Source organism: Urocampus carinirostris, chromosome 3, assembly GCF_059441175.1.
Source record: "Urocampus carinirostris isolate Australia breed hairy pipefish chromosome 3, RoL_Ucar_1.0, whole genome shotgun sequence".
Lineage (NCBI taxonomy): Eukaryota > Metazoa > Chordata > Actinopteri > Syngnathiformes > Syngnathidae > Urocampus > Urocampus carinirostris.
In genome coordinates, this window is record NC_142351.1 from 17,592,317 (window position 1) to 17,617,300 (window position 24,984).

General features: G+C 38.8%; 1 protein-coding gene across 1 annotated transcript; it reads right to left on the reverse strand.

The window, feature by feature from the left end:
• Positions 1–1,754: 1,754 nt before the first annotated feature.
• On the reverse strand, positions 1,755–24,923 carry kcng1 (potassium voltage-gated channel, subfamily G, member 1). The gene is made up of 3 exons (XM_088330900.1): positions 24,797–24,923; positions 7,737–8,568; positions 1,755–4,157 (listed from the first exon to the last, which is right to left on the reverse strand). Exons 2-3 carry the CDS (start codon positions 8,511–8,513, stop codon positions 3,378–3,380), a joined length of 1,557 nt encoding a protein of 518 aa, XP_088187026.1. The 5' UTR covers positions 8,514–8,568; positions 24,797–24,923; the 3' UTR covers positions 1,755–3,377.
• Positions 24,924–24,984: the final 61 nt, after the last annotated feature.

The window sequence follows — 24,984 nt, forward strand, 5'->3', positions numbered from 1 at the left end:
ACAGAAGATAAAGATAAGATAAAGGCAAATGCGTGGAAACGAGACTAAGAAGTTTTTGAGACCTTCATGCTGATGTACGGACAACTACATTGTCATCAAAAAAGTTGCAGGGACCAGTGCTTTGCTTGGGAAGATTTTATGTTTTAAGTAGCCTACTTAAAATGTGTGAAGTTAATTTATTTCATACGTTATAAGAGTTTAGTGTAAAGCCTGTTGTAAAGGCAAATGCAATTTTTATTTCAAATTACTGACACTGTACACAGGTAAATAGGTTTTTATCTAAATAAGAATACATGTACTGGCGTTAAGCAATTTGGATACAATTTTTTTTATTGTATTCAGTTACAGTTACAGGAAAAATATATGTAAACACATTACAGGTACATTTAGTTAACATAAGGATTCTTTTGCAGGATTACAAGTTTATTTGAAAGTATATTTACATGTAAATAATGCGCTGATAGGCAAAGTGTGTCTCATAATTTCAATCACTGGCACTAGAGAGACAGAAAGAGATGAGATGGAATGTTCTTCCCCCTGAGATTCGATCTGCAACCTCAGTGGAAATGTTTAAATCTTTGCTATTGCAACATCCATTGCAGCCTGGTCATCCTGGAAGGGGGATTACCTCATGTGCGTTCCCTTCTCAAGGTTTCTTAATTTTCCTCATGTTGAGGTTTTTGAGTTTTTCTTTTCCCTCTTCTAGGTTTTAGATCAGGGGATGGTGTAACAATAGTCTGGTTTGCAATAATCTGTGGTCTGTGGACCTCTTTGAGACTCTTTGTGATTAAGGGCTATACAAATAAACATGACTTGATTTATATAATTCAAAATTATGCCTGAACAAGGGCTCACCAAGATGACATATAGTCCCCAGTGCTGATCTAACCTCAGGCAAGTCCTCCCGTTATTAATGATTGCAATTTTCCTATGCATAAATAAACTTTACACACAACGCGGCACCTATTTACCCACAATAAAACTGACTATGTAGAATAGAAACAAGGATAATTTGTGTGAATATGTTTAACTTATTCTACAAATAAAAAACAATTCATTCAGCATCTTAGTTATTTCCCCACTTGCAGTAAAGTCAGTGTTGCTTATTATACAGAGCAATGTCTTTAGAAATAAAATTTCCCGTACAAATAAAGTTGTACGCGAAAACATATGAGTATATATATATATATATATATATATATATATATATATATATATATATATATATATATATATATATATATATATATATATATATATATATATATATATATATGTATGTATATACTTTTTTTTTTAACTAGTGATGCTACAATGTTTTCTTTCAATATTGCTGAAGTGAAAATATCAGCAGTGGGGGAGACACTAAAATCAAGTTTTTCATCAATGGATATGTTTTTTGTTTCCTGACTAAGAAATTCTTACCATTATTTGTGTCTTCGCAGAGATAAATATTATTTCTTTTTTTGAAGATAAAGCAGGGGGTCAACAACCTTTTTGAAGCTTTAAGATTTCCGAAATAACAACTTATGTTATTACTATGTTGTTACGATGTTATTACTAGGTTGTAATTTTTAAAGGTTTAGGTTCAGAAACATCATCTCAGTGAGATTTTACTGGAAAATTAAAATGACACATTACTGTTGAGCTATTTTCAGAACCTGTCCATGGGCCACTCAGGTGTTCTTAGGGGGCTACCACGATGGAGCCTCCTGGTATAAAGGGAGAGGTGATATCATGAAAGCACCAAAGAAGTTAATAATTAATTTTAATCTCAGAGAAAGAGTGATGAGCAACAAAAAGCAGAAAAAACAATTACAACAATTATCTGCAATCACAGGGAGCAGAATGAACTTCTATTGTTACCACTAGCTTGTAAGTTTTACAATTGTACAAATGTACTCACATCAAATGTAATTCAATTTAAAATTTAAGGACAGAAAAACAGGTAAAGAACCGTCAACAGTGGAAAAAAAGCTTTCTCGAGTTGCGTCCCATTGGTGCACCGACGATCCGGGCGCTTAATGGATCCGTGGACCGTGAGGCAATCAAAAAAATGCTGTTTTCAAAAAATACCACATCAACGTGTGCTCTATTGGACTTCATTGCACGATCAATCACTTGGTTTGTCATCCAATTAAAAAAAATAAGACTAAAGACATGAAGCTTCCTTTGAAATAAACTAAAGCAACTGCAAATAGTTACATGAGTTTAAATTACCTTTTGTTCAGACACTGTGACATTTCACATCACAGACCGTATGCACCTGCACTAAAAATAAATCAATGCTTTACCAGCAAGCACTCTGCAATCAAGGAATACTTTTCATGTTTTTACACAGATCTTGTATAGAATCTCAGAATGTGTGTTTCCTTTGAGGCGGGGATCGGCAACCTCTTTGAAGATGAAAACTACTTTTTATTTACTGATTAGCGCAAAGGGCTACCAGGTTGATATCCTTTTCTAAAATATCAACTTACCATGTTATTACTATGTTGTTACTATGTTATTCCTGGGGTTTAAATGCTTGGAAGTGGGGTTAAAATAGTCTCAGTCAACACTAAAAATTCTGCTTTCTCTAAGGTTACTGAGTAATTTACACCCGTCCATCCATTATCTGCACCACTTTTCCTCAGTAGGGTCGAGGGGGTCTGGAGCCCATGCCATCTCTCTCCGGGAAGTGGACAGGAACTGGTTGCTAGCCAGTTGCACGGCACACAGAGACAGACAACTCACTCGCTCATTCACACCTATGGCAATTTGGATGGGCCAATTAACCTGACATGCATGTTTTTGTAATGTGAGAGGACTCTGGAGTGCCCGGAGGAAACCCAGGCAAACACGGGGAGAACATGCAAACCATGCACAAGAAGGCTGGTAGCTGGATTTGATCCCATGACCTCAAAACTGCAGACCACTCATCTGCCGTGCCACCCCAAGGGATTTACATTTTCAAATTATCAGTTTATTTTATAAATATTTTTGGAAGAGTTGATCTTGTACTTAAATGAACTAATCTTGTGAATGATCGCTCATGCCGACTGCAAAATAAATTTACTTGTAAATCAAAATGACCCATCTCTAGGTGAGCTATTTTTAGAACCAGTCTGAGAGCTATTTAGGTGTTCTTAGAGGGCAACCTGGTGCCCTGCTTCAAAGATATTTGAGTCACAAATGTTTAGCATTGGAAATTTACCATTTCCCCTTTCTATTGAATCATTTTTTTTTTAATTTAGATATGCAACTGAAGGTAAATTCTATTCAGTACAGACAATTTTTTTCTGTTGTTTCAGTGTTTGTCCTCAGGTTAAATGCTACACACACAGGCTGCATCTCAAGGAAGACCTCTCACCCTTTTCGTCCCTGTGTTCATAATTTCAGTCATCCAAGTCGTGTGTGTCCGATGGGCCTATGGGAAAAAGCATGTCGCTTTCGAGGGATAGGTTGCTTCCCAGTCCGGTCATGTGACCCCGTAGCATAAAGTGAGTCCTCCTCTGCAGGATCCTCTGCTGCTCCTGCTTGAGCTCAATGTAGGAACGTGAAAAAGTGTGGAAGATGGAGGTAACAGGGAAGGCCATGAGGAGGATGCCACTTAAGATGCTGCTCAGGGCCACCACCTGACCTGGTATGCTGCGTGGCACCATGTCACCATAGCCCACTGTCGTCATAGTGATAACTGCCCACCAGTAGGTGGCAGGAATGCTGGTAAACTCTTGCGTTGCAACCATTTCATTCTCAATCAGGTACAGCAGCGGTGAGTAGAGGGCGATGGCCACACACAAGAAGAGAAGGAGCAGGCCGAATTCCCGTGTGCAGCGACGTGCAGTAAGGCCAAGAGTCTGCAGGCCGAGAGAATGACGAGCCAGCCGCATCACGTACAAGATGCGCAACGCTCGTAGCACGCGCAGCACCAGGCCAACCTTGTCTAGGTAGCTGCTCCCCGAACCAGGCCGCTTTTCGTCCTTGGAGGTAGTATCCACCAGCAGTGTGATGTAATAGGGAAGGATGGCGAGCACATCGATGAGGTTGAGGGGTTGTCGCAGGAATGTCAGTTTGGAGCGGTCCTGGATGAAACGCAGGGAAAACTCCAGAGAGAACCAGGCCACGCACACCGTCTCCACTATGAAGATGTTGTAGCACAACTGGGAACATGTGCCCTGTTCAAAGACAGAACAGTAGTTTAAATACCACTAGGGGGAGTTACTGCATTATGAGAAGCTTCAACTGCAGGCTTTGAATCACAGCAAACACAAATTTAGTCTGAACCTCCTCTTTCATTTTTTTGGGGGCCAAGAAATTAGATCAAGAAAAAAAAACAAAAAACTCCATGTGGCCTTTATCTGATACAACAGCATATGATTAATTTTGAAAAGAGTGACAATAAAAAAAATGAAAAAAAATAACATGATTGCAATTGTAGAGATGTTCAGAACCTCAAACTGAACACAGTTTTAATTTAAATTGATTCACCAGCCTTGCCTTATGGCGTGATTCCGTAAATCGTCCTTTACCAAATCCTGTTCAATAGAGTGTGTTTAAGGGTTCAAATTTGCATCCAGCAATACCTTCGGCATATCGTACAAGAGAGACTTTCAGTTCTATTTGCACCAAATACAAGAAAAAAATGTACCCGAACACAAACCAAAAGAATAAAGTTTGAGCCTTCCTTATTAAGCCAAAAGAAAATCAAAGATGAAGTGGAACAACTAAAGACGGCATACCACCTGTTTCCGTAGTAGTACACGGAAATAGAAAGGCAACAAGGATAAACTGAGAAAAAGGGCAATCTTCTCAAATGAGGAAACAACACAACCACTGATTGTGGATTATGTGAAACAAAAATATTGCATTTAAAAATAAAAAATAAAATGAAGTAAAAACTATTGCTCTACAACTGGTGATGTTTTGGTGATGATGATGTGCATCTGCTGTAAATGTGCTGGTTGGTTTTGATATATATGTAGCCAATACGTCTCATTTCAAGGATATGTGTTTAATGATAGTACTGTAAACAAACCCTAAAAGTATGGAATCATCCGTCTTGGACAAGTACTCACTCTGAAATAGTATTCTGTATAACAAACTCAGATAAAAAGCATGAAGAAATAATGTTTTTCAAAAGTGCTTCGCCTTTGCATTCAGAAACACTAAAATAAATGAATAAAAAAACTATGTGGTGGTCAGTAAATGCTACTTTTATAAACAAAGCACAGGGGAAAAATATGGAATCACTCCATTCTGATGAAAATATGGAATCAGACAAAGAAATAACAATCAGAACATATCACTAGTGGTTAGTTGCACCACCTTTGGCTTTAATGACAGCTTGCCGTGTCTGAGGCATGGACTTGATGAGAGACGAACAGTATCAATCTGGTGCTAACTCTCTTTGATTGCAGTTGCCAGATCATCTTTGCAGGTTGAAGCCTTCCTGTGGACAATTTTCAAATTTCCACTACAGGTTTACAATTAGGTTGAGATCTGGGCTATTTGCAAACCATGACATTGACTGGATGAGTCTTTCTCCAAGGAATGCTTTTACTGTTTTCGCTCTGTGGCATGATGCAATATCATTTCAATATCATCCCCAAACATTTTTTCAATTGAAGGAATAAGAAAGCTTTCCAAAATGTCAATGTAAACTTTTTTGCAGATTTAACCGCAGGCCCCTCCCCAGTCCCTTTGCCAGACATGCAGCCCCATATCATTAAGGACTGTAGGAATTTTGATGTTTTGCTTTAGGCAGTCCTCTTTGTAAATTTTGTAAAAGTTGCACTTCCAGCATAATCAGTCCAATGCAGATTCGTGACTCATCACTAAAGATAACCATTATTCAGTCATCCACAGTCCATAATTGCCTATCCTTAGCCCATTGCAGTCTTGTTCTTTTATGTTTGAGGGCCAACGATGGTTTTCTTTTTTGCTTTCCCATATGAAAATCCAATTTCCTTTAGGCAATTTTGCACAGTTCTGTCACATACATTGACTCCAACTTCCACCCATTTCCTCTTAATTTTTCCTGTTGTGCATTTTCTGTTGTCAAGACATTGGCCTTTAGTTATTTGTCTTGATACCTACATGTCTTCATTGGCATACCAGTACGCTTGTCTTTAACCACCATCCGATGCCGTTTTTACTTGGTCCAAATCTTTGATACAGCTGACTGTGATCAGCCCACATATTTGGCAACCATATGAGAAGAGTTACCTTCTTTGCTCTCAAGAAAAATCTCTCTTGTTGGAGCCATGATTCTTGCCAATCCACTTAGTCCAGGAGCCCTCCAAGGTGTGATAACCGCATTGTTTTTAACTGCTAACTAACAAGCAGACTTAATCTGAGCCAAGAGCCCAATTAAGGAAAGGAAATTGACTGGGTGTGTCCTTATTTTATACTAAAAATGCACTGCTTCAAATTTTATTTCCTCAGAATTGAGTGATTCCATATTTATTTCCCTGCACTTGCTCTATAAAAGTAACATTTACTGACCATTGCAATGTTTTTTTCTTAATTTGTTTTAGTGTTTCTGAATGCCAATATATTGCACTTTGGAATGACCTTACGATTGTTAGTGATCTGAGCTTTTTCTACAAATTAAAATGTCTGAGTGAAGCCCTGTCCCAACACCGGTGATTCCATACTTTCTGCTCAGGGCTGTACCTGTATATGAGAAAATTTAATTTGTGCAAACAATTATGCTGTACATCTGACACATGGAGAATTCAAGCATGCATCAAAAGATTTCACCCAAAAGGGTGGCATAAAGTTTTCCAGTTTTTTAGCTGAGTGGTAGGGTACAGCGGTATGGCGGATGAGTGGTTAGCGTGTCTGCGGCACAGTTCTGAGGTCATGGGTTTAAATCCAGCTACCAGCCTTCCTGTGTGGAGTTTGCATGTGCTCCCCTCGCCTGCGTGAGTTTCCTCTGGGCACTCCGGTTTCCTCCCACATTCCAAAAACATACATGAAGGTTAATTAGCCGGTCCGATTTGTCCCCTGCGAGTGAGTTTTTTGTCTTTGTGTGTCACTGCATTGGCTGGCAACCAGTCCAGTGTGTCCCCTGCCTACAGCCCAAAGATAGCTAGGATGGGCTCCAGCACCTCCACGACCCTACTGAGGAAAAGCAGTGCAGATGATGGATGGCTGGTTGGATAAAGTGCCTTACTCCAGTGAACCCACTTGAGCGAGAAAGAGCAGTTTCTCTCCAACAACAAGGTGTTAAAGTTTGCTCTGCAGTGGGCCCTCATTCTAGCCTTGTGGTTCGTAGCCCTGACAGATGAGCCAAAATCCATTTTGCAGTTTGCTTAAATTATTTATATGAGAGCTAGTGTTAGTAAAATTGAAGAGGTCTTTAAAATATTATTGCCTTTATGTCGCTCCCACTGCATATAAATTGGGCAACCACATTGGTAGTCACTTTGGGTTTAGCGTTGTAAGGGACGAATTTTGCAGGCCTGACCTATGGGTGCAATCCAAAGAAGCCAATGACCAGAGGGTGGGTCTCTGTGACCTGTGTTATGGCTCGTCAAATTCGTATTAAATAGTTCATCATGTGTTTTTTTTTCTCAGCTGTACACTGTCTGGTTCCTCACCTTGCAAATGTGTGTCACTGGTGAACCTGCCAGGAATATAAACCCCTGGATTACTTAGAAACAAAGATTCATTAAATACAATTATTGGGTAATAACTTATTGCAAGGTATTAGGCATCCTTTTAATAAGAAATGTTTGAAGGCTACTCACCGCCTCCTCTTCCTGCCTCAGGGCTGGCAGGGTGCTTATGGAGAGGTTGACAGCAGTGATGGTGACAAATAACACTGATAAACAAGCAAAAATCTTTCCCGGGAGTCCAGAATGTGGTCTCTCCACCATGTCCCTCAATTTAGCCATGAAACCATTCAAGCAAGACTCAGGGGGATGCCCACCGCTATTGGAATCAGACATGTCTTGCGCGAGCTCTTCTTCCTCTGCAGCGCGCTCCATGGCCTCAAACTCCTCCAGACGTTGTAGCATGCGTCGGCGACAGCACCATTCCAGGCTCTCCTCCGGCACCCCCCAGTACAGCAGCTCCTCCCTGAAGGACAGGGCGCACATCTCCCTCAGAGTACGAAGCTTGCCGGCCCTCAAGAAGGTGAGAATTGTGCGAAAAGCACACGGATTGCGGTCAAAGAAGAACTCATTGTGCGTGACATCGTAATCATCGCAAATACCCATAATCTCATCAAAGCTGCTGCACAAATGCAGCTGGCCCAAGCGGGACAAAGGAAAGTCCTCTAAAGTGGTCCAAGGAAGTTGGTAACGCATGCCACCCACATTAATAATGGCATGAAGTTTCCGGGTATTGGACAGCGATGCGGCATCTTTGCCTGGAGACAGCTCAGGGGCTGGCTTTGCCCTCTTGTAGTAGGCTCCCTTGCGAGCCTCCTTCTCTTGTAAGGGCGGAGGGTTATAAGAAGTGTCAGAAGCGCAGCTGAGCACACTGTAGTCGTAGTCAGAGCCGTCACCTGCCAGCAGGGTCATGTTTACAGACAATGTCGCATGCCTGAGCCTACAGCTGCCACCTGTATATTGGCACCTGTGAACAAACCAATTGTGACTTTTATTCACCATAAAAAACATAGACATGATTCACTTTTAAACATTAAACTGCCCTTTAAAACATGTTAAGGCTCAGAGATAGGTAAGTACAGTTTGTTTTCTTTGTTTCTCTTTTTGAAAAAAATAAACATTTACGGTAAGTTTAATTGAAGAATCTATTTTTATATTGTAATAATTGTTTTTAAAAAACTGTTCACTGAAGACTATCGTATTTTTCGGACTATAAGACGGACTTAAAAACCCCCAAATGACCTGAAAATTGAAACTGCACGCTATAACCTGCAGGGGTGGATACGATTGGATATGCATACAGTATTTATAAGTTTGCATTACTACACAAGTGTTTATGGTATACTTCCAAATATAATGATTGATCAATCGATAATAATTGCTCTCCTAGATCACAATACATTGTAAGCAATGGGTTTCAAACCCAGGTGATTAAGATGAGGGAGCTGTGGCAACCCAGGGTTGTAAGAAATCCTTGAACCCCTGAGCAAAGGCTCCACCGTCCACGAAAAGCCTACCTCCGACCGGAGAAGAACCTTCGTTTTTTTCAAACATTCCTTGGAATGTTTTGGTAGTTGATAAACCTCCCTTTGTTCAGTCTTTTAAAACTGTTTCTTGGTTGTGAGTTTTTGTGTGTCAAACCTACTTGATTCCCTGGGTTGTCACAGCACCTACATTTTCCATATTCCAGTGGTACAGATGACATATGAAAAGGCATTACGTTATCTCATCACCACACTATTTTTACTCACAGTGCCAGAAGCACTGATATTGATAGTGCATTCTGATAGGTTAAAGAGTCTCTACTTCTTCACCTGCATGTCAATAATGTTGTGAAAGACAGAAACAGAAAACAGAAAGTCTTTCAACAAAACACTATACAAGTTCTTTTACATACTTATGTACATGATTTAATCTATCTAATCTAAATGGAAACTACTTTATGAATCTCGATTTTTGTGCCTGTGTGTTTATATGTGACATATAGGCTGCGAAAAGCGGCTGGATCAATTGGCGTTAAAATGTACACACTCGTAATTTCAAACTATGCGAGTGTCTTTAGCTAGTATTTGTGTCAAGGCACCACCAATAAATACCAACTAAACCAATAAACATTTTCTTTCGTGCACAAGCGCCCCAGGAGCTCTTTGGCACTCCGATGTGGCTCCCTGGTACTTTTTTAACGAGCCACGGCCCAACAACCCCGCCCAAGTAAAATGCCTGGCAACATCGGGTCATTAGGCTTGTATATATTAACCCGGTAAAAATAGTGTGACAATGAGATAAGCAACTGCATGTCATTTGTACTACTGGTGCTCTAGTGGTTAAGTGTCAGATCCCTCACTGCCTCAATACTGGATCGATTCCCCATTGCAAACAATGATTCGCGTTTTTGATCCGTGATACATATCGACTTATTAATCATTGCACTAGTTTCAATTTCATGCACCTAATAGTCCGGTGGGCCTTGTCTATGAAAAATATATGGCAAAAGACTACATTTTTGGGAGTGCGCCTTTAAATCTGGCACACCATATATCGCTGAAAATATGTAATTGTCTTTATTTTGACCCCCCAAAAAACATACGTTGTGTTGATTAGGGACTCACTAAAATGTATCTGAGGTTAATTTAAGTCAAAAATATTTTCTGACCTTAATAATTCCAGTTTAGAAAGAAAACAATAAATGTTTGGCTTACACTACCTCAATCAACTGACGCAAAATTTACAAAATAATCTTGCCTTCAGAGGAAAATTCAAATAAGAATGCTTAGTGCTGGTTCAAAGTCGTCTGCTGAAGCATATTTAAACAATTCCAGTAATTTATTTGAATAGTCAGCAATTAAACTGTCAGGCCTGGGATCTGCTTATAGAAACAATTGTCCTTTTCTGGAAAGAGGTGGAGGCTTCTAAGATTGAAATGTGCGGAAGTGAATGCTCATCTGCACTGTCACACACTGATTACATTCAGAGGATTGTTCCACCCACACAAAACCCTTTATTGCCTAGAATGTTAAATCTATTTGTCAGTATAAGTAACACTAATTTATAGAGATGTTCGATACCATATTTTTTTCAATAGTGAAGTCTTGAGTGGTCACTGACAGTGATGAAACACACCCATAGGACTAGAAGGTAAAATTCCCATCCTGCAATTATTTGATGGCAATTTACCATTTAATTGTTAAAAGCTTGATTTTAATTGGAAAAAATGCATAATATATCATGCTCAGTTCGAACAGACTTTATTGACCTTCGTATGCTACAGTAGATGAGGGATGTACCTTCATAGCATGGAACCATCCATTAACATTACACGTAATGTTTAATTTACCATTGCAGTTGTGTTTTATTTTTCATGTTAATGTATATGTTTAATATCTATGCTGTGACATTAATGAGTCCAGATATTCTTTTGGTCAAAAGTAAATCACTAAGTGCATCTGTGTTTCAAATGGGCTCTAACCAGAAAGGTTTAAAAGCTCTCATGAGCTCAAATGAATTCTGTATAGCATTTATGTTGACTAGGGCATGGGTGAGAAGGAGTCTATCTCAGGTGTTAGGATAAGAGATGTTTTCCATCAAGGGCGATTTTAGGTTCAGAGCTTTGGGGGTGCTGAGAAGCCAGAGTGTCTTATTTCTGTCCCTTCCACTAACAACCACACACAAACATCATTCAGTCATTAACAGTATTAATTCAGTCATTTGAATAAGTACTAAATAATAAAATAATGAATCAATAATTGCCCCCTTCGTGTCCTCAAACACAAGCTTTTTTATTACCAAGAAGCTGGAATTTAGTAGCCCAGGAGGTAGAGCGCTCGTCTTGGGATTAAGGGATCCCAGTTCGAATCCCGGCTTGCCGGTGTTACATGTCGAAGTGTCCTTGGGTAAGACACTGAACCCCTAATACCCCCAATAAGCAGGTTATCGCCTTACATGGCTGCAAGGCCGCCATTGGGAAATGTGGAGCACATTGTAAAGCGCTTTGAGAAGTCATTGACTTGAAAAGCGCTATATAAAATGCAGATCATTTCATTTCATTTCAAGGATTTGGTAAAATCAGTATCAATTGATATATTTTTTTAATAGTAATTGGTTTATAGATAATCCATCAAAACGTGATTGTCAGGGACCAGGAACGGAGACAGGACCCAATTGCATTTGTTTACTCAGCTTTATTTAGAAGGAGGAAAGGGCTTGCACCCATGATCCGGTGATCGTCAGTCACGGGTAGCAGATCGCTTGGAACGCGGAAGTGGCACTTCCGTGTCGAGCGAAGGCAGTGTCGAGAGCGAGGAAAAAACAGGTTGATGGCCGGGACGGAGGAGCAAAAACGTAAACGGGTTCAGAAAAAAGGTCGGCATGGGGAATCAGACGGAAAACAGGGCAGGATTGAGTCAGGAGTCAAAAAGGGCTTGCCTAGCGTGGAGCTGAGGTTCGCAGATGAACTGACAATCGTTGACAGAAAGACGGGGGTTTGAAAAGAGCTCAGCAGCCAATCAGCGTCCGAGGCTGCTGGCGCCAACGGAGCAGACTAAGGTGTCCCGCATCAGTAATCATGACAGTGATGATAATGTGGTCAACCGATGAGGAAAAAATATATGATTATCAGAATATATTTTAACGCGGTGCTCGGAATCAAATGGACTAATCCATTTCAAGGCTGTGGAATATTTCTGATGCTGTATTGTTCACATTTTTGTTTTGTTTTATTTTCTAAAATGTTTTTATCCTACGTTTTTCATCATATTTAATGTTATCCTGTCAATCCATCCATCCATCCATTATCTGCACTGCTTATCCTCACTAGGGTTGCGGGGGTGCTGGAGCCCATCCCAGCTATCTTCGGGCAGTGGGCAGGGGACACGCTGAACTGGTTGCCAGCCAGTAGCAGGGCACACAGGGACAGACAACTCACTCGCTCATTCACACTTAGGGACAATTTGGACCGGCCAATTAACCTGACATGCATGTTTTTGGAATGTGGGAGGAAACCGGAGAGCCTGGATGAAACCCACACAAGAACAGGGAGAACATGCAAACTCCGCGCAGGAAGGCTCGTAGCTGGATTTGATCCCATTATTCCTTAAAGCAAAGTTGCTATTTTCTTTATTAAGATCGGACATAAATTAAACTTTTATATCTGAAGGCTATGCTTTTATTTTGAAGGCGTCTTGCCGAGGGCGTGCCTTTCCGAGTCCATAATGGCAGACACGGTTTAGCAAACCTCACGAAGGAAAAAGTGAGAAAACAAAATTCATGAGATGAGAAATTGGCTAAAAAGGGCAAAAGGTTTGTTTAATTTTTGTCATTTGTAATTTTTTTTTTATTAAAGACTCATTCAGTTGTAATTCTTTTAAATTGTCCCCAGCAATTAATGCAAATTAGCACTAATTTAGGACTTTCCCTTATCTATCTAAAATGAGAACAGTTAAAATGTTTATTTCTTTTAAATGGTGACGCCAAAGGGAGGATTTTGTTCAGTTAGAATGCTATTTTCATTCCTATTTGTCAGATCAGTCTTGTTGCAAATACATATTTCATTTCATTCTGTAAACTTGTAGCATTGTAAATAAGAAGAATCACTATGTATTTCAATGTTTTATTTCACAGCTTTTCCGTTGCTACATAGTGTGATGGAAATGGTTGTACAAGTAAAACATTGTAAAGTATAGGTCAAAAAGCTCGACTTATCATCCAGTCGGGTCGCTACAGTTGGCTATAAGGAACTTTCTAGACCGCGCTTCATTTTGCTGTGTATAAATATCCTCTGTGTCAGGTCATCAAGCAATGACCAGAGTGATTGATGATGGGACCGATAAGGCAAGATTTGTGACGAAGTCTCATCAGCGGTCATTCATCACGGGTCTTTTGACTTGTGATGGGCAAAATGAAGCGTGCCTTCCAAGCTTGTGCTGAGTAAGAATTTGGATGACAAATGAAGCCGCGCTCGAAGCGTGTGTTGGTGACGTAGCATCACGTGACTGGGGAAATGTATCCTCCTTTTCGGTCGAGCTCCTTGATCTGATTTGGTCAAGTGACTAGTGCTTGTTCTCGCTGACGTGTTACGCAGGTAGAGGAAGGGTTTGAATCTGGTGCAAATGCTGAGCAAGTAGGGATGGAAACTACGGATCTTATTAGACAAGCGTCTCCTTCGGCTTGACTCGCTACTACAAAAAGAATGAGAAATAGAAGAACCCTCTTAGGATTCTTCTGAGTGGAATTGAGAAATAATGATACTACAGTTGGCCAAATAATCCCAGTACAACAACTACTACATAAATATCTTTCCCCTTTACTTTTCAAAGACTCTATTTTATGTTTCCACTGGACTATCGGCTAGGTACACTTTTGTTTCATCAGGACCACCTTTCTCCTTTTTTTCCCCCATTACTACAGACAGAACTGAATATTCGCATTTCACCCAAGTTAGAAGAACTCAGGCTTTTGGAATGGATTGAATAACTGTGCCCCCTGGTGCGCAGTTCTTGGACGTAACCAGGTTCCCCCCACAGAGACCTGCAGTTGATTACAATAAAGTCTGAAAACCCGAGGATTTTGATTATAATAAAAACATTCAAGGCTATGTATTGATGAAATCATTTTCCAGCTATCAGCCTTCCTGTGTTGAGTTCGCATGTTCCCCCCGTGCTTGCGTGGGTTTCCTCCCAAACTCCAAAAACGTGCATGTAAGGTTAATTGGCCGGGCCAAATTGTCCCTGAGTATGAATGAGAGTGAGTTGTCTGTCACTGTGTGCCCTGCGACTGGGTGGGTACCAGTTCAGGGTGTTCCCTGCTTACTGCGGGATGGCCTCCAGCACCCCCCGCGACCCTACTGAGGATAAGTGGTCAGGATGGTGGATGTCTTTTGGAGGACATTCCTGCGTATAGATTCACTCCGCTAAATTTCCGCCCACTGGCTTTAAAAATAATTTGAATGAGAATCCGTTGGCCCACCGTCAATTTAAAACCTAATGTCACCCTATGCAAATTAGCACTAATTAAGGACTTTTAAAACCTAATGTCACCCTATCAGAAGAAATATGACATCTCCGAAAAAAAGGAATCACGCCCAAGAGGCGTGGTTTTAATCCAGCGTCACTGCTCTTTTAAAAAGAATTCATTCTTTTATCCTGGAGGTCAGCTGCGCAGACCGTGCCAGCCTGCATTGATGCCTTCCATTGGCACGCAGGGCATACGCTGAAACACCTCGCATCACAAAGGAAAACAACTCAAGATGCGAATTCTAAGGTGACTGTTTCAACTGGACATCATATTATTGGTTCTTGGAGAAAGTATTGGCGGAATTTTCTGTACAAAGGAGTCTCTCCGAATTGATTAGGATTTTAGCGAGAGCCTGTTGGTTTCTTTTTCTAGTAACACAGCCTTTTTAGCGGTCGATTTTCCCGGTGTTCTTTGCGTTTTCTTTCTCTAGTTTCTTGTTGATTACACGTATTGATAAATCATTTTGTCTTATATTACTCTGCCTGTTTCTTGGTTCCATCTTTCTGGATTAGTAATTCATATCAGAATTCCAAGAACTCAAAGTGATACCTCAATTTAAAATTAAATTAATGTGTAGTGAGTTTCTGCTCCTTCAGACTAAAGAGAGCAATCTCAAAACTAAACTTTATGGTGAATCGCTAGCAACATCTACAGGCGTTTTTTGTTTTTTTTAACTGTTTGCACGAATGAAATATTATTTTCAACCCTAAATAAATTAAAATTAAAGAAAAAAACCTATACACTAAAATGTCAAAGAATATTTTGTTTTGTTAGACAGTTGTTATACCTCTACATACAACATTATTCCTGGTTTATGCTTGTATCTAGAATTACTAATCCGTTCGTTCGAGACTCCCTAAAGCATCCAAGTTAACCCCAAATAGCTATAGAAAACATCTTGCTGATCACAAAAGAAATTTCAATCTTTATTGAACATAAAAATACAGATATAGGATAAATGAGGTAATTATAAAATTACTTGAAAGCCACAGTGTCTAGGGGCTAGCGTCTGGAAATTCTCGTAACATGGATTTTATCTTGTATACCGGGCATGATTTTCGCTTGAATTTCTTGTAATTCGTGTGTAGAAGTATCACTGTATTATTACTTTTAACATGTTTTATTTGTGTGTTGAATTTTTTTTCAATGCAACCCTAATTTCGGTGACTTAAATAATTGATAAATTGAGAGTTACGTTACATGGAAAAGTCGTTGTATATATTTATCAGAAGCATAATGACCGAGGGTCTGCAGGACTTTGTGTTACTGGGCTTGGTGTTCCCGGGCATTCTACTTGAGCGAGGTTGTTGTTGGCTTGTTGTGGTTTGTTGAAAAAGTGCCAAGGAGCCATTAGGGAGTGCCAAAGAGCACTATGACCACATGCAACTCCTGAGCCACTTGTACGCAAAAACAAATCTTTATTCAATTTATTGGTATTTATCTGGGGTGCCGGCGCACTAAATCTAGCTAAAACACTGTGTAATTTTTTTACGAAAATCTGTTGAGCCGTTTCCAAACCTATAAACCATATATGAACGCATGCGCACACACGCAAATCGGGATTTCTATAAAAGTCTAGGCTAGATACCTTGGGGCCCTTTGTGGACAGCCATAATGCTGTTGTGGCCCTTGGTAAAAATAAGTTTGACAGCTTTAGGGAATTACAGTGGAGGGGAAAACTCGTATTGGGTCCTGGAGCTTTTTTTGCCACCTCTGTACATGAATTGTTTCTATGTGTGTAGCAGCTTCATGAACTGAGACAATGCAACTCCTACTACTGCACATGAGGTCTTCACAAGAGCAAAAATAATCATAGCATATTTAAGTCCAGCAGCGTTCTCACTTGTGTTAGTGCAGCAGAGGTTATCAATACACCCACAGTTCTTCACCAGTATAGATGTGCACGAGCCTACGCCACTCTTCCGCAGCATTAAATCATGCTTAACCCCTCTAGGCTGTTTGATTCCTCACTTTAACCGACTGTGCTTTTGCCTCCCCGCACACTCTGGAGCTTTTTTTTGGAGGGTGGGGTTAGAAGGTCTCAGATTGCCAGAAGAATACCTTGTGTGCTAGCACGGGATGAGAGTCAACAAGGGCAATGAATAGCTGTTCCCGCCACCAGATCGGTGACGGTCTGGCCTATCTCAGTGCCAGTGCGATCACAGGCTAGCCGCGGGGCATGTTCTCCAGATTGCCTGGTGACTCACTTTCTTGTGTTTTGCTTCCTGTACATTGGCCGGTATATCACTGTTACTCCGTCACATATTATTCGAAAGAACTGCAAAAGTAGAAGCAGATGGATAGGCGAACTTATCAACTACTGTACCGAAGAATGACCTACTTATTAAGAAATTTGCTTTTTTCTGCATATTACAAGCCCTTTGAGACTTCTTGTGATTAAGGCCTATACAAGTCAAAGTCAGCTTTAATGTCAATTAAAATTGTGCTTCTCCCAGTCCTCCGTGTAAAAAAAAAAAAACAACACACAAAAACCCTTCGCTAGGATACACTACACTAAGACACAAATAAACATGACATGAATTGACATTACATGACATGCAACTTGACATGATGCATTCAATAGTTGGAAATAAAGACTACAAATGAAATACTGATAAGATTGAAAATCTAACCTATCAAGCTACTTATGACGATTTACTCATTTATATATTTGCTCTTTAAAAGGAGCTGTACAGAATTTGAAACTTTGTTACTCTCTGCCGCTATCTTCTGGCTTAAAGTCATGATCAGAACCATAGTCAGCTCATTCGTGATGTGCGTGCAAGTACATGCATTTCTTAGACGTGTTTGAATAAACTTTTCTTTTACATCTTTTTGGGGTTGACATTTTGACACTGCTAGAATCAAGCCCTTTATTGCTCACAGCATTTTCATGATAGACTGACAAATTAAAAGCCGCCTCTTACAAATTAAAATACCGCAAATAAATGTTTGGGCTGTCGGGAAACAAAAAAGGATTTATTGAGTATATTTTTTTTAAATACAATGACATTTTTTACTATCGGATTTTTTTCTCTCAACAAAACAGATTGTTCATTTTGGACATGAGAAATCTGTTAGCCAGAGAGGGTAAAATATAGAGTAGACCAAGATTGATGAGTTTTGAAAAACGTTTCATACCAGAGATTCATACCAGTGGAAGTGTAGTCTCTAAAATGGAACATCAATTCCTTTTAATCAGAAAAACCAAGCTTCTGCTTCTGGCTCTCTTGTATTCAGCAGACGAAAAATAATACAAAACAGAATTCTCTGAGACTTGTTACTTTGTCTACCCCTGCTCAAAGCAGGGCTTGCTTTGTTACGTCATCTGAAACTGGAACGTGGCCAGTCCCTAAGTTTAAATGACCATCACAACCGCAGCCAATCTCGTTTATCCACTTCCTCTCTCTTAACAGCTCACTTTCCTCTAATGTGCTCTAAGAGGATGCTACTTTGACAATTTTCCAAAGCTCAGAAGTGACCTCCCCATTTTTGACCGTTTCTGAGATGTGTTTCTGTTTGGAAAATACTCTATTATTGTCATAAAGGACCATCGCTCTCATGTGAAATTTTCTCAATTGCCTACACTTCTTTTGTACACCTTTTATTGTGTTGTACAGCCACAAAGAAGTTGTGGTTGTGTATGAGGAGCTAAGTGTGACTCCATTACACTGTCTGTGGTAAACCACAATGGGCATAGATGATTGTGCAGCATGATGAATAATGATGTGTGCTGGCAAACAGTGGCTACAATAAGCCAAATTTATGTAGAAATATTTACGTAAAATATCTATCAGCATGCTTCAAAACCCGTTTAAATATCTTAAAGATCTCATATCACTTTACGCAATATAAAATCCGGACCGGTTTATGTTTAACAAAATACTGGCAAGGCACTCCGTGTTGGGTGTTACCTTTAGGCCATTAAGAAATATGCATATCCCGAGTTTGGCTCCAGGAGGGATTAAAATCCACAAACAGTGTCGGTTTGCATGAATGGCATCAGGAAATGCATTTAATGCAAGTCTCTAATTATGCCGGCAGCCGATCTGCATTGTGGCACATATGCCAAACAGACCCTGATTTTCTTATCACAAAGCCTAGCTGCAAATGATTGCTAGTTTGGGAGGCTGGTCTCAAAGCAGCTGGCTGGACTTAAACAAAAGGTGTTTTTTGTTGTCATTTATTTATTCCAAATATGCATCACAAGCAGTGCAAGGCTTCCTGATCATTGTCAAAAAATGTTGGGAAATGAAAACATTTAAAAATGGAAAAAAGAAAAATGAGGAAGCTAAATAAACCACAAAACTAAGTGATGGGAAAGAAAAGACATATTCAGAAAGGAGTGAGAAGAAACATAGCTTAGTAGCTCTCACCCTTTACAAAAATGAAAGAAATATAAATATATGTACATATATACACCAACATACATGCATATAAACGTATGCAATCCTACATATATATAAACTTATACAATCCCATATGTATTTATGTATATATATATATATATATATATATATATATATATATATATATATATATATATATATATATATATATATATATATATACTCACACTCATGAATCGATTCCCCAGCAAATTTTGATGTTCATTCTCTTGTATAACCACTAAGTATCCTATTTTTGTACCTTTTCCTGAACTTATGGACATTTTTAATTTGCTTCAGGTCCTTACAGAATAATCAATGTTGTTCATACATTTAATATTTTGAAGTTATTTCTCCCTCTTAACTCATAGACAACCTCCCTATTTCTAAATATGTTCTGAATATTTTATGGCAATAACATGTTTTTGTGTCGAGGAGATGGATGTTGCAGAGTAAGAGAGAATTTATGCTGTACATGAAATTAAATGTCTCCCTCTTCTTCTTTTTTTTTTGTCCGCACAGCACAAAAGCGATCAAATAAAGCACAAAAACAATGAATCAAATCATTTAAAGAAGGCTGATAACACACTTGTGTTCTGGATACAATAAACAAGAAAACTGCTTTTCGCCTGGAGTGGGGAAAAAAATAGCATAACACTATAAGGTGATGTGTGTTTATTAATGTTACTGTACCAACTACTGTAATGAAGTGGCCTATCTGTACTGTAGTGAAGTGTTTTCTTAACAATTCAGACTACTCTATAGCATGTGTGTACATGACACCAGAGGGCTGTCGATAAATTATGCAGCATTACATTTTTTGGGATTGGTTAGAGAAAGCCAACCCTGAATATTTCCCAACAATAATCACCCACTTGTATTCATCTTATCCATCCCCTTTTTGGGTTGACTTCCACTTTAAAATCACTGTGTAAAGAGGTCTCTGCATAAGTCTGCTTTGTCAGCTCGGAACTATCTAATCTCATCACTATTGACATTCTAAGAAGTGAGAAATTTGAATCACAGGACATAAATGAATGAGCCAGAGTTATTTAGCCAAAAACATTTGATTTGGAAACTCATTTTGGCAAGAAATTTGGAACTGACATGGATAATGTAACAAGAGCAAATCAATACTACAGCGGTGCGAAGAGAGTGTATAAGAAATTATTGCGTAAAGAAAATGAAGGTAGAAAAAAGATCATTACATGGGTAGAACAAATCTCGCTATATTTCTGTATTGTATATTCCATGTCAAGGGGCTGTTCAAATAATTTAAAAATTAAATGGTCCAGCACCATCTCAACAACAATAAACTGGTAAAAATCACAATTTCTCACTTGATTTCGAGACACCCAATGTCCTGCAGAGCTGCAATAATTCAACCTATCGGCTGATGGCTTTGTAAACAACACCTTTTCACAGGTGAGAATATAGTTGGGGACAGACATTACTTGATAGGAAAGGTGTGGATGAATGTACAAATTACTGACCTTTACAAAAGCCAAGAAACGGTCAAAATAAAACAAAAATACTTCAATACTAAAAGATTGTTTAAGTTAATGAGATGAAAAAAAGGACCTGGAATGTTCAAATCAGGGCTATATGTGTTAGCTGTTCCATTCATATTATTTCACTTCTTCTGTTCAGAGAATCAATAAAGCTGAGTCTACCCCAGATTAACGCTTAGCACCGCTGACTTAGAATTAATACCATTCACGCAAAAACACTTCACACTCGTTTTCACGTCCGTGTCACTGAACATGAATCAATCCCGCAGTTCCTGTACTAAAATCAAACGTGTAAATGCGAGTGACCCATACAGGATAGCACAGTCATTCGCAGGGTTGGGTAAGGTTACTTTAACTTGATTACTTTCAATTACTTTTGGATTACTCCAATACCAAATATGCTAATAAGAGACAAAAGAAACTAAATATGAATAAAATGACTAAATTTTGTGCAGGCTTGGGGAGTAACGGAATACATGGAACGGCAAAAATGATTTTGGCAAGCTGTTTGGATTTATTTTCATTTTGTTTCTGTCTCATTTTCTGTTAGTTTTGCCGGAGATCAAAGAGATCAAAGCCAGGAGAGAACGTTTACCACGTGTTGTGAGTCATCATTTTATTCATATTTAGTTTCTTTTGTCTTTTATTAGCATATTTGGTATTGGAGTAATCCAAAAGTAATTGAAAGTAATCCAGTTAAAGTAACCTACCCAACCCTGGTCATTCATTTTAAGACAATTTAATAGCTTCTGGTATTAGCTATACAGTGCATCGCACAGTTTTGATTAAATAAACAAGTTCAGCCTAAATTGTGTTGTTAGGCAAATTTTACCTAGTGGAGTATACTAAAATGCGGTTTTTCATCCATAAACCCTCCACAACAATTGTAAAATATTCTACTTTCTTTTATGAGTGGGGTTGTAAGTCATCCCACTCACTACATGTGATAAACCTTAAATATGAGATAGATTAAAATATAGCCTATTTAAGCTCCCATTGTGATTCACATTCACATCAAATTAATAAATTTAGAGAATGTATGTATGAAGTTTGTCAATTGTTTACCTTGATGCAGGATCTAGAACTTCGCCATTGGCATTCCGTAGGACAATATTCAAATGAAATGAAATTAAATGATCAGCATTTATATAGCGCTTTTCAAGTCAATAACTTCGCAAAGCGCTTTACAATGTGCTCCACATTTCCCAATAGCGGCCTTGCAGCCATGTAAGGCGCTAACCTGCTTATTGGGGATATTAGGGGTTCAGTGTCTTACCCAAGGACACCTCGACGTGTAACACGGACGAGCCGGGATTCGAACTGGGATCCCTTGATCCCAAGACAAGCGCTCTACCTCCTGAGCTAATGTTTTTTGTTTATCGTGAGTAAAACATACTCTGAAAACGACGAAGCAGAAATCAAGGGCACCTAAAATCCAGAATTAAGAAAACAACAAAAAAAGAAAAAATGGTAAAATATAATATTTATTTTGCTCATTCAGGATAATATTTAAATCTGGCCTTTTTTTTTTTTAATTGTGCTGCAATTGATGTTGCTCAGGACTGCAGTTTCAGAATGCAAATTATGTAAGGTTAAATTAAAACAAAAATGAACATACTTATCTGCTTATAAAAAAAACCTTATGACTGGTAATTTATTAATTTACTTATTTACACTACCCTTCAAAACTTTGGGGTCGCTTAGAAATTTCCATTCTTTGACGAAAGCAAAATTTGAAGGATATATAATTATACATTTTTAAATGAACTCCTAGTTTCTTACCTTCTCAATGTCTCAACTATACTTTCTATTTATTTTACAACTCATCTGATTCAATATAAAAGTGACTTTTTATTGAAAACACACTATAGTCTGGGTGACCCAAAAACCTTTGATCGTTGTGCATATTTTTTTGCTGCTCCGTTTTGCTGATCTACAGAACCTGAAAACTGTTGATGTTCTGATCTGTCATTAATTAGAATTCGCAATGGTGACTTGGTTTTAGTCTTTCAACGGTTGAAGAAGCATCTCCAACTGCCCTCACGTTGAGTTAGGTTTGAAACCTTTCCAAGCGCCATTGGGTATTTCTACAGCAGACACTTCCCATGTGAGGACACCTGGGAATAGCTCATTTTAATTACTTTGTCATTTTTATAATAGAAGGGAATCAGACAATCATTATTACCAGTCAAAACTGGAACAAGTCATTAGTTCCTCTCATTATAGGAGTAATTACCTGCAGGAAAAAGAAAAAAAATGATCATCTATCTTGGCTTCAAACGTTCAGAGGTACGTTTTGCAAGGAGGTGGCTTCTTTTTTTTTTTTTTTTTCCTTTTTCTCACCTTATCCCTGAATAATCACGGGTCGCCTACCATACGCACTCATGCGACTGTGTACGGGAAATAATGTGACAATAGACCTACCCGGTTGATGTGTTTCAACACCTGTCGTTGGGAATCGCTGCGTGACGAAAGCCCCCCAATCCCAACCCCTAATGCCGAGCGCCAAGCAGGGAGGCAATGGGTACCAATGTTGTAAGTCTTAGGTATGAAACGGCCAAGGCGTGAACCAGCAACCTCCCAGTCTCGGAGCGGGTTCCCTACTGCAAGGCCACCGAGCTGAAGGTCACTTGATTTTACAATTATCTTTGGCATGACAATCCAAATTAATCCCGATAATGCTTTTTAAACCCAAAATCTATTTTCCAAAATATGTGCTTGTATAAAGAATATGTGGCTACGATTGCACATCGGTAATGGAAAATATTTTTGTTATTGATCTGTATAAAGGGGAGAGTAAAACTAGAATGCTCATCACAATGGATAAAAACCCAAAAACTTTTCGGTAACCAAAATAAAAATGAGGAATTGAAATAATGAAAGATAGTTTAAAGAGTTGTAAGCAATGTTGATTTGTAAACTATACAAACACAAAAATTTAGGATTGGGTGTAATCTTAAGGTATTTGGTTTGTAAAAAGTAAAGACTTTACAGGACCTGCAGGTACATTGTCTCACAGGAAATTAAGAGTAAAAAAAAAACAACACTGTTATGCATACTGGCATGTTTTCTTTACTGTTAGGGATACTTTATTTCAAATACCTGTATATATAAATTGGAATGATCCACCTCAAAACGTAAAGCTTACAAAGGAAAACGATTAGAAGACTAAATTGCAAAAGAAAAAAAATCGTATTCTACTGGCATGTTCATTTGTTCATTTAAAGTACAGTGGGAACTTGGTTATCGCGGTTAATGGGGACCAAAACCACCCGCGATAAGTGAAAATCCGCAAAGTAGCGGTGCACCTTAAAAAACAAAAACAAAAAAAAAACCTTTTTTTAAATTTTATTATTAATATTTTTTAGACGTGGTTAGTGGGGACCAAAACCACCCGCAAAAAGTGAAAATCTGCAAAGTAGCGACGCCCCTTCAAAAATGCTTAAAAAAAAAAAAAAATTAAAAAAAAAATATATTTTATTTAATTATTATTTTTTTTTAGGCCCGCGCAGCTCTGAATCCGCGAATGTCGAAGCGTGAAGTAGCGAGGTCCCACTGTATTATGTCTCTTTTTTTTTTAATGTTTTTTTAAGTTTAATGTTTTTTTTTCTCATAGTTTAGTTGCATTTACGTTTCCTATTTCATTATATATATTTTTTTAGCGAATGCCTTTTGAACATTTTTTTCCTAACAAAGATGAAAAGTAAAATAAAATAATCTGATAGTGGGGCAGATAGATGTGGTGTGAAAAAAGCATAATGTCTCATTAAACTTAGTCAGGCATTGTTAACAAATACTAATACTAAATATTAAATTTTCAACTTTCTAAGGACTCTTTAAACGACCCCACCTTTAAGGTCATTTTTCACAATGAGCTATTGAGAACGGTTTCCACATTGCAGTTCACAAAGCTTTTCTGACTCTTTATTCTCAAAACATGATATTTTTTTAAAAATGCAAGGAATAACACTAAGATGAAAAAGTTGACTCCTGAATGGTTCCGATCGATTTTACTGACTGAGCATCGTGAGATCTGAGACGCAGGTTAACGTGTTGCCATGGTGTGCTCGTGCACTGCATCCACTATGTAAATGCCGGTCATATGTCAAGGGCATAGCAGATGCCACACCAACGATCAATGACACTTTTGTGCTGCAATAGCATCCAAGAGAGGAAGGGGTGTTCCTAAAACTCAAATGTTATCAACTTTGGTTGCAAGAGCTCAACAAGTGACACAAGAATACCAGGTTGAGATGAAATACTACAAAATAAAACAGGATATACTCACTGTGATCTTGATCCCAAGTCGGCCGTTAATTGGCAAAAAGATGTGAATCGGAACGGACGTTCAACAGCAGCTCGACGGATGATGCAGAGCAACAGGCTCCTTTCCTATCTTACCATCCTCCTCCTCCTTTTTGGCACCCGACTCTGCTTCACACTCTCTCCCTAGCGCCAGCGCTGACATCAGAAGTG